Source organism: Phoca vitulina, unplaced genomic scaffold (assembly GCF_004348235.1).
Source record: "Phoca vitulina isolate PV1807 unplaced genomic scaffold, GSC_HSeal_1.0 scaffold59, whole genome shotgun sequence".
Lineage (NCBI taxonomy): Eukaryota > Metazoa > Chordata > Mammalia > Carnivora > Phocidae > Phoca > Phoca vitulina.
The window spans coordinates 5,294,670-5,305,919 of NW_022589762.1; the positions used below are offsets into that span (position 1 = coordinate 5,294,670).

The 11,250-nt window shown below is 40.8% G+C and overlaps 1 protein-coding gene across 4 annotated transcripts in view; it reads left to right on the forward strand.

Moving 5' to 3' along the window:
- Positions 1-340: 340 nt before the first annotated feature.
- Positions 341-11,250, forward strand: part of TIGAR (TP53 induced glycolysis regulatory phosphatase) — a 32,435-nt gene continuing 21,525 nt past the window's right edge. For 2 of the 4 annotated variants that reach the window (XM_032390902.1, XM_032390903.1), the window contains exons 1-2: positions 341-493; positions 9,425-9,462. In XM_032390902.1, coding sequence (XP_032246793.1) covers positions 462-493; positions 9,425-9,462 — 70 coding nt within the window. In that variant the 5' untranslated portion in view covers positions 341-461. The remainder of the gene's footprint in view (positions 494-9,424; positions 9,463-11,250) is intronic. The other 2 variants (XM_032390905.1, XM_032390904.1) reach the window with 2 other exon arrangements.

The window sequence follows — 11,250 nt, forward strand, 5'->3', positions numbered from 1 at the left end:
GACACCCCTGAGGTAAGACCACCAGCTGCATTACAGCTTCAAATGAAATCAACCCAAAACCGTGAGCTGGTTCCCTTACCTACCCGGAATCTCCCCGATCCAAACTTGCCCGGGCAAGATTCGCCCCCACTGCGGACTCCGGGGCGGGCCCCGCACGCACCTGCCGCGCGCCAATCACAGGCCTGCGCGCAGGGGCGCAAGCGCCACGGCCCTGGGCGGGGCCTCGTCGCTCACCAGTCTCCTCCGACCTGCCGGCCTTCCGCCGCCCTGATTGGCCGTTCCGGGATGACGTAGACGGCCGCCTCGGCCTATGGCAGCGGAGCCGGCCGGCCGGCGGGGCTTGGCGGAAGTGGTGTGGGCGAGGTGTCCCGCAGTGCGGAGAAGCGGCGCGCAGGAGGGTGCTGGGCACGCGAGCTGGGGAGCTGGGGCAAGCACTTTCCCTCTCTCCGGGCGCCGGGAAGATGACGCGCTTCGCTCTGACCGTTGTCCGGCAGTGAGTATTGCAGGGTGCCCTTCTCGCCTTCTGGTCAGTGAGTTGTTCTGGAGTGGGTGAAGAGACCGTTGATCTGTATCTCACCCCGCCCTCCCCCGCTTGCTGTCCCCTCGGAGGGCTGGCTTGGACCCGGCTGTTTCGAAGGTGTTCTCGCCAGGGCCGTCTCCCTTGGACCCCCCCCCCCCCCCCGCCCCCCAGCACCGCTGAGCGAGGAAGGCGGGTCCTAAGTATCCTGGAGTCCCGCACTACAGATGAGCACACTGAGGTCTGGAGGAGTCAGCGGTCGAGGTTCGCAGCCACTTGGCGGAGTTAAAACTGAAGAAAGACAACCTTGTCGCCGGACTTCCCTGTGCGCCGCTTTTCGCTCCCCAGCGGATTCTAAAGAATTTGCGGGATGGCTTGTCCAAGGCAGATATTTTTGTGCCGGCTGCCTTCTGCTGTTCCCCTTCGCTTGCCAGGGCAGCCGCAGGCACAGATCTGAGATTTATTTCTTCCCTCCGGAGATTACATTGCTGGCAGAGGAAGAGGGCCTCCGCCCTCGTCTCGGCCGACCGCATCACCCCGAACAAATATTTTTATCATAACATTACACGGTGGAGCTAAAGGCAGATATGTCTTTATGTCTGTTATCTTTTTCCTTCTGAACGCTTATTGGCCGAGTGTCAATGGAAGTGCAATTCAGGGTGGTTAAGAGCACAGATTTTTCAAGCAAGATAGACCTGGGTTAGAATCCGGGCTCTGGCTAGGAGGAGCCTTGTAACCAGGGCTTCCGTTAACCGACGTAATCTTTACGACCTCAGTTTCCTGATATATTAAATGGGGTAATGATAATACCTACCTCCCTGGGCTAGTGTCAGAATTAAATGAGGCAAAGGCAAAGTGTATAGCGCAACGGAGGGGAAGAAATATATCTCGAGAATTAGATAACTTCCAATTCTCTGAGGACATCTCTAATAAAAATGTAGTTAATCCTCAATATTTAGGTATAGTTTTACCAGACCAGCATTTTGTGCACTGCGTGCCAGTGTACTGGGTTATACAGATAAATAAGATACCATTTTTGACTTTCCGGAGCTCAAAAGGAGTACTAATAGGACTTAACCTGGTCAAGCTGACTTTAACTGCTATCTTCTTTTTGTCCTCTTCTTCCTTCATAGGAGGATAATCTTGTGAATCATCAGAATTATCCCTTTAGGGCTCACAGGATTTTGATGACTAAACCAGAAATCGAGTTTCTCTCTGTCTCTTCTTTCCCCACCCCCCCATTTTATAGAATGCTTTATGACCATTTTATGACCTACTTAAGGGCATATAGCTTGCTGGTAGCAGAGAAGGAAATGGAGCCCTCGTTTTTCCAGTGTTACAACACTTTCTGGATGCCTTGACTCAGGCAGCACAGTGTCTGACACGTAATTGAAGTTGTAGGAAATCTGGATTGACCATCCCTTGAAAAGTAGGATGATGTCTATTTAGATTCTTATTGGACAGTAGTTATATGAATTTGGATTTTGTCCCTTCCTTGCTTCTTAAAAAGGGCTTGATTTTAAAAATTGATTCCTTAAAGAAATCCTATGAAGAATCAATTTAGAAATAAGTCTTTATAAATTACTATGTGCCAGGCCCTGTTGTAATTAAGTTCTGACAACAGTCCAGTGAGGTGAGGACTGCTCTTCAGTTAGCAGGTGAGGGAATGGATGCAGAGGGCATGTAACTTGCTTGAAGTCACATGACTAGATGGGGGGCTGGGATTTGAACCAAAGGAGTAAGACTCTGCAGCCCATCCTCTCAACCACTGAGTCTTCTGCCTCCTATTTAATTGAGTTAAAACCTAGTGTTTTAGATTGCTGGAATATCACTTAGTGGCTACTTTTTATTTCTGCTAATATAATTGTAAAGAGTGATAAGAATAGTTTGCTTTGTTCTGTTTTATTTGTGGAAAAGTGAAGTTAAAGTGTTGAAATAATTGGTAGGGTTATGGTTAACCTGTTATCAGGTTAACAGATCTAATCTGTTTAGATCATCCCTCTTTCCCCTTCTGAGTTCTCCAAGCTAAGAATTGAAGATTCTTTCAGGAAAAGAAATGATTTCAAACTTGGTTAATAATAGTCACCATAGTTAAATATGATGACTCATTGGAATTCACAAGATTGGGTCATTTAGCATAATATTGGGAATAGCACCAGCCTTTTCTATTACCTGATTCTGTATAATTAAGATAGATGCTTTGAAACTGATGGCATGATCAGTATTTTTTAGGAGATGGATAATTTTATTGAATGATGCCTCTTCAGATAATGCAAGAAAACTTTGAAATGCAATTTCTTTAAGTTCAACCAAATCCTTTATGAATCTTGCGCTGTTACTGCATGTGTGTTTGTCTTCATCATATTTATGGGGTATGTATCGTTTTTGGAATACAGTATCCAAGATTTCAAACTTGAAGTCTTTTAATATTATTAAACTGTAACTTCTTATGATCTTGTAGTACAGCATTGTTGAAAACCCCAATATACGTAGGTTGGCATTTCCATCACTTACACAATCCATTGAAAGGCCCCAGTTCCCTTGAAATTATTTGTGTGTTTGCGATTAGTTGCCTGCAAAGCCATCCCATTTCACTTCCATTTTTAGCTGGCTCTTAAAACTTAAAAAAATTTTTTTACAAACTAAATTAAGTTTACTTTTATTGACTCAAAGATGATAAATTAGTAAAGTTATTGATAGCAAAACTGGCTTGTTTTCCTTACGCTACCTCTATTGGCAGTTACTTTTTGTTGAATGCCAATCTGGTCATTAATAAAACAAGCTCAGTAACTATTAGGTCACCTGTAAACTTTTATAAACATCTATGGGATTGTTATGTTACTGTGGTATTTGTTTTCTGAGAATACAGTTGATCAATTGGGAGACCGTTTACAACTACGACTAACTTCTTTATAAACAAAAACATATCATGAGTTGGGTGTGTTACATTTTTTTCCCCTCAACCTATCTAGTGAAAGTCTCTGTGTTACTAGCCCTTGAAATCTTCCATGTTTTTGAATGAATTAATTGGTAGAGAAGAATTAGGATAAAGCTGTATTCATGATTAAATATCAGGTGAAGCTTTGCATTTCCATGTACACTAAAGCATACCTATTTTTTTTTTTTTTTTTTTTTAAAGATTTTATTTATTTATTTGAGAGAGAGAGAATGAGAGACAGAGAGCATGAGAGGGAGGAGGGTCAGAGGGAGAAGCAGACTCCCTGCCGAGCAGGGAGCCCGATGCGGGACTCGATCCCGGGACTCCAGGATCATGACCTGAGCCGAAGGCAGTCGCCTAACCAACTGAGCCACCCAGGCGTCCCAAAGCATACCTATTTTGAAAACATGCCCCCAACTGTACTAATTTCCTATGATTTATCTCTGTCGTGTGGCAAACAATACTTGTTGATTGAATTTCAATTATTTAAAGGATATGATTGGGAAATTAAGCCTTATAAATGGCTTCTAAGGAAATGCCATAGAATGTAAACCAGAGCTAACAAAATAAAATATCTTTTGAAGTGAAGAACAGTGTAATAACCTACAAAATGAATGATGCATATTTGTAGGGCCTATAAATGGCTGGTCATAAGACTTAACTTCTTGGCATAAGCATTTGGATTCTTGCAGAGTCAGGTGTTCTGTTTTGGAAATGGATCACACCGGAGATTTTGAAAATGAGTAGTGTTATTCCTGACTCCTTCGAAATATATCCCTCTGACCTTTCAGCTTCCTCTACCTTCTCTGCCTCTATCACAAGCCAAACTTTCGTTAAGGGAAGTAGATTAATAGTAAAACTATTTTAGGGATGCCTGGGTGGCTCAGTTGTTGAGCGTTTGCCTTTGGCTCAGGTCATGATCCCGGGGTCCTGGGATCGAGCCCCACATCGGGCTCCCTGCTCAGTGTGGAGCCTGCTTCTCCCTCTGCTGCTCCCCCTGCTTGTGTTCCCTCTCTCACTGTGTCTCTCTCTGTCAAATAAATAAATAAAATCTTTAAAAAAAAAATAGTAAAACTATTTTAGGCACCTACTTTTCTTTCCCACTCCCAAAAAACCCTTTATACAGTTGCCATAAGGATTTATGCAAACCTCTTGATAAAGCTGATAAAAGCTGTGAAAGTAAATATATATGAAAGTTTTGGGGAAAAAAATTCTATTTCTAGGTTTCCTGCTCTGTAATATTTGTAAAGTGATTTAAAGGCAAAAAATGCCCAGCAGAATGCCAGTGATTGTTAATAATACAGTAATTAATGTCGGCAGCAGTCTCTCTATTGACTTATAGCTAAATAAAATCCTTCATTATATCATTGCTATTTTTTTCCTCCCTTTGTCAAAAATAGTTAGATGGTGTGGCAGTACTGTTACAAAACTGTCAGAAAGTACTGAGAGTCCATTTTTTTATAGTATGACGTTTTGATAATAGAATCTTTTATATTATTCTGCATCTTATCAAATCAGCTACTGAGATTGAACTAAAATCGTGAGCTGTCTTTTTAGCAAGCATACAAAAAATTATCATCTGCTGAATTTGTATGATTTGTAAAAACCTGGATTGGCAAATTATTAAATTTCTCCTCATCCTTGATCTTAAATTTATAAAATGAGCAGGAGAGCTTGTGATTGGCATAAAGTAGGCAAAAGCTTTTGAGGTTCCTTTATAAAAGTAAACATGGCAGAGGGAGGGTTCTTTGAATTTTGCTGGAAATTGAATTGGCTACCAAGCTACTGTCTAAAGAGGACATTACTTATATTTAACAGCAGTTCTTTTATTCTTGACCTCACTCAGCAAAATTATGAGGCTGAGACAGGAATTGAATCCAATGTTTGGGAATCATTTTCTGTATTAGAAATGACAATTTCTTCATCATCGTCCTGGAAGCTTTCTCTGTCTGAATGGTAGAGATTCATATACTCTTTCACATCTGTTTTGTATGATTCTGAATAAATTTTGGAGTATAAGACATATTTTATTAATATTAATCACAACAATGAGAATAATGGCAAACCAGTGGTAAATAGTTCTGAGACATTTCATTTATTTGTCATACATTTTTTTAAACGATTTTATTTATTTACGAGAGAGAGATAGCAAGAGAGAGCATGAGCAGGGGCGGGAGAGAGGGAGAAGGAGGCTCCCTGCTTTGCAGTGAGCCCTATGCGGGGCTCTATCCCAGGACCCGGAGATCATGACCTGAGCCCAAGGCAGACGTTTAACCGACTGAGCCACCCAGGCGCCCCGTCATACATTTTTTTTAAAGCTACATCCACATATTTAGAAATCAGAACAATTCTCCCTGGTCTTAACCTCTTCTCCTCTCACCCCTTAGAGGATCATATTTATTAGTTTCTCATGTATCCTTCCAGTGTTTTCTTTGTTTTGTTTTGTGGCAGGTCCAAATGTTTATTCTTATTTACCACCTTTCTAAAAAGGTAACATTTTTTTTTTTATATATATTATGCTGCACCTTGCTTTTTCTCCTTAATATATTTCGGAGATTTTTCCATATCTTTACATAAATCACTCTCTTTTTAAGGGACACAGTTACATAGTATTCCATTATGTAGCCACACCACCATTTATTTGTTAATGTAACCAGTTCCCTAGTAATGGACGATTAGGTTATTTACCATCTTTTTGCTATTAGAAATAATATTGTTACAAGTATTATTTTAAATATGGATGAATGTAAACATTCCCAGTGATAGGGTTGCTGGATCAAAGGGCAAACAGATTTGTTATTTTGATAGGTATTTTCAGACGGCCATACACTGAGGTTCTGTTATTTCCCAGGATTTTCTCCGGGTAATGAGTATGTTAGGGCGAGGCAACCTCTGGCTGTGCCTTTAAGGAGCTGGAGCCAGGGTAGACACACAACTAAAAAAGTTAATTAGCATACCGGTGGTAACTTTTAATAGTGGTGCTGGGTAAAATGGAACTATAACATTGGGGTGTTTAAATGGAATAGGTAGGTGGGGAAATGTGCTGGGAAGGGAAGACTCCCACAGAGAGCTCGCTCTGTGTTGGTTCTTGAAGAATGAGAACCTATTGGCCTGGTCCAGCAGTCTATGTTTTAATAAGCCCTCCAGGGGATTCTGATACACGCCCAAGTTTGAGAACCACTGCTGTAGGCAGAGTTGGCAAACAACTATTTCTGTAAACAATGGACAAGGGTTCCAGGCAGAGGCCTGGGTTTGTGATTCTGACTCTCAGGTCTGATGGAGTTCCTTTCTGGGTCTGTGTAAATCAGTCCCAGGTGAGGGCTTTTATTTTGTTTTGCTTTTTAACTAGTGCTTTATTTAAAACAAACAGAGCAAGGGTGATGAGCCTTCACAGTAATCAGGGAAATACAAATTCAGATCAAACTGAGATAAACTGTTCTAGTGCCAAATTGGCACAAATGGGAAACTCTGACATTACTAAATGTTGGAGAGGATGTGAAATGCTGCTGGGGGATGTTTGCACACTCTGTGGCTCAGCAATTCTAGTGCTAGGCCTGTATCACTAGGTGTGGGTTAGCAAACTTAATTAAAGGGTAGGAAGTAGTTTAGGCTTTACAAGCCATGCACTCTGTCTGAACTGCTCAAGTCCACTATTATAGTGTGAAAGAAGCCATAAACAACATACAAGCACATGTGTGACTGTATTCCAGTATAACTGTTTACAAAAAGAGTAATTTGTCAGTCCTCGAGTGGTTTTCAAACATGAATGTGCATCAGAATCACCTGGTGGGTTTATTAAAACACAGATAACTGGACACCAACCTCTGAGTTTCTGATTCAGGGGTCTGGGGTGGGGCCTGAGAATTTGCATTTCCAGAAGTCCTCAGGCAATGCCAGTGATCCTGATCCAGAGGCCACACTTTGAGGACCACTGCCCTAGAGAATTTGATGCACTCTGTACAAAGATAGTCACAGCAGCTTAGCTCTAAACTGGAAACAATGTAAATATCAACAGTAGACTATATAAATACATTGTGGTAAACTCTTAAGCATATTACACAATAATGAGAACGAAAGAAGTATGCCACCCTCAACAACATTGATGTATCTCGCAAACAATGTTAAAGAACAGAAGCAACATAGAGGACTACATACCTAAGAAGCAATTCATTATCAAGTTCAACAACAGGGGAACTAATCTGTGCTATACACGGGTGGGAAAGCTATGAAGAAAGGTGAAGCAAGTGGGCATCTAAATGTCCAGGTAGTGGATCCACTGGGGTTGGGAGGACATTGTGATCAGAAAGAGACAAGGTCTAGGAGGCTGGAGGTGATGATCTGTTAACTTGGGTGGGGTCACCTGAATGTTGGCTTTATGGTATGTTATTTGTTTATATTGTTTATTTCACAATTTTTACAAGATTTAAAATGCATTAAGTTGAATCTTTGATTTCTGTGTAGCTCTGTCCAAGAATGACCTATAAACAGAACTATTGAGTGCTTACTAAAAGCTGAGCAGTGTTTGTTTGTTTATTTTTAAAGCTGAGCAGTGTTTAAACACTTTACCTGTGATAAACAGTTTGCTTGGCCTGTATTCAGTTACCCCAAGAGTCCTGTTTAAAGATTTATTTATTTATTTTTAGAGAGAGACATAGAGTGCGCCCACAGGTGAGGAGGGCAGGGAGGGGCAGAGGGAGAGAGAGAATCTCAGACAACCCCTGAGTGCGAGCCCAGCGTGGGCTCGATCCCACAACCCCCCGAGATCTGAGCCGAAGAAATTAAGAGCCGGACACTTAACTGACAGAGCCACCCAGGCACCCCAAGAGTCCTGTTTAAATAGGGCTAATATTGTCCCCATTTTACAGACAAAGAAGAGAGTCATTCAAGCCTAACCAAGCTCCTAAGGATACAGCCAAAGCAGTTTTGTTCCTCAGCCTGCTACATGGCAATGAAGTTTACTTTAAAGGATTTTCACCTCTCATTGACATAGAAATCTGTAAATATGTGGGCATTTGATACCAAATGAGGAAACAACTTGATCTGAAGAAACCTATTTACTATTTTGACCTATCATTTCCAATTCTGTGTCCAGTGTCCATACAGAACAAGCCAACTCCTTTCTCCCAGTCCACTCCTGGTCCTTTGTGTCTCCGTTTCCAGTGCCTGGCACTGTACTTAGCACATAAAAAGGCCTCAAAGAATTTTCCACTCAGTTCTTGATAGCTTTTCATGTACTTGATTGCTTTTGTTGCAGGTATGTCCTGCTGTCTGGTCTGGTCCAGGTAGCACATCCCCCTTCACTCTCTTTCCCCTCCAGCCTCAATTGATGGTTATTTTGTGATAAAGTTTCCAGTCCTTTCCCTCTTCTGGTGGCTTCAAAATTGGTTCGGTTTGGTTTTTGACTTCTTCAAAACATAGTACCGAAACCTCAGTTTTTCAGTGTGGTCTGCAAGATAGTTGTCAGCATTACAAGAAGGAACAGCTTGAGCTCTAGGAGCTGGGAGAAGCCAGGGTGTCTGAAGGCTTGGGGCCTTCTTTCCCCCTGAATTCAGGTTCCCTTGCACTTGCTTATTCAGTCCAGCAACAGACGGACTCCTGGTTTCCTCCTGCTGCTTGAAAAAGAGTTTTAGTCAACATCATTTATTTTCACAAGATTATTTAATAAAAATTATTTATGTATTTTCATAGAATTTGCTACTTACAATTTACTTACGATTGATTCATGAGTTACACATTTTAATTTGGGGCAGGATGAAATTCTTAGCTCATCAACTAAATACATTAGAGTAGACGATTGCAAATAGGAGGTTAGAACAAGTTTTATGTTTACAGGTTAGATTATGAAGTATGCTACAGTGTTCATATGCTGCCTTTGTGAATATCATTACCTTTCATTGGTGATTTTTTTCTCATTTCAAAAATAACCTGATTTGGTAATAAAGGTTTTCCCCCCCCCCTCTCTATTTTAGTGGAGAAACAAGATTTAACAAGGAGAAAATAATTCAAGGTTAGTATACTTTATTTTAGCTGTCTCCTTTAGTGTTAATGTGATATGTGAGTTAATCAGATTTGCGGGGGGAGGGTAGACCGGGGGCAGCTCGTATTGTGAACAGCATTAGAGAAACTGTCATAGCCATAGAAATATGATTAGAGCAGATGGTCACCAAGAGGAATAAGTCTCTTAAGTGAACTGAATGTAAAGAATAGGATTCTAAGTTGTTTATAGGTAGCTTCAAGTGGCCCAGTCAGCTGATTGAAGAGTTATATTGAGTCTAGTGATCTTAAAATATAACTGCTGTGATTTAAAATGATTTCCTATTTGGAAACATGAAGTTTGCTGGCTGGTGTTAATGGTATTTTTCTGCTAAGATAGTTATATTGTTTTTAGTAGTAACAAGAGGTGTAAAAAGAGAATTCCTGTTCTCACACAGGATTGTTACTTTATTCTAAGATTCTTCCTCTGTTGTTCGACTAATTTGGGTTCAGATCTTTTAATCTCCCTATGATCCAGCAAGTCTAGCTTTTAAAGAATATTTTGGGTAATCTCTCAGCCAGACAGGCTATTTCTGTGCTGTGATTATAGAAACATTTAGTTTTATTTTTTTGGATAGGGACATCTGGAATTTGCAGAACCTGATTTTCATACCCAGAGTGCCTCACTCCCCGTCTTCTGAAAACTAGTCTGATAATTAAATGAACCTTTGTTTTCCAGTGACATGTGCCCAACCCAGATTAGCCTCTGTACTTCTGTCCATTACCACCCTGTCCTTTAGTACTGCCCACCTGTCTCATTTCATTAGACACTAACAGCGGAGCAGGAATACAAATTTTTGTGGTCACACCTGGTTTTGACATTTGTTTTGTGTTCTTTTCCTAACTTTGTCAGTTAGATGCTTGTTAGTTCTTTAAGTTAAAGCCTTCAAGGCTTACATATTTCCAAATACCATTTTTGTTGCATAACTACAGTTTTGATATGTAGTCATTTCATAGGTATTCAACACCAGGTGTCTTAAATTTCCACTATGATTTCTTCAGTGAGCCATGAATTATTTAGAACTATTTTGTAAATTTCCAGATGACTGGGCTTTTTGTTTTTGCTCGTTCTCTTTTATGATTGACTTCCAATTACATTTTGTATTCTGACAAGATGGCTTATTTGATGATACTCTTCGAAATCTGTTAACATGCTGTGTTTATAAATCTACCATTGTATGCTTGAGAAAAATCTGTGTTTTCTGATTGTTGGGTTTGGAGTTATATGTCAAATAATTAACCTCTGTTTTGTTGTTCAAATCTTCCATGCTTTGCTAATTTTGTAAATTTATTAATTTGCCTGCATGACCGAAATACCAATTTATGGGTGAGATGTAGAATTTCCCATTGTGATGGCCAACTTATAGTTTAGTACCTGATATTCTATCAATTTGTGCTTTGTGTGTTCTGCTCTTATGTAGTTAGAGACTATTTTATGAGGCACATACATATATAGGTTTAAAAATTGTTGTGTCTTCCTAGTGAATTGGATCGTTGATTATTTATAGTATCCTCACAATCCTAAGACTTTTGTCATAAAGTCTTGCATTTGTGAGTATAATATAGCTTCTCCAGCTGTTTGGGCTTGGAATTCGCCTGGTATGTTTTTCTCTTGCCTTCCTTTCAACCTTTCTGGGTGCTGATGTCTTAAGTGTTACCTTGTAAATACTATGTAGCTGATTTTGGTTCTCTTCCTCCCCTCCCCTCCTCCCTCTCCTCCCCCTCCCCCCTCCCCCCCCCCCACCCTCCGCCACCCCGCACC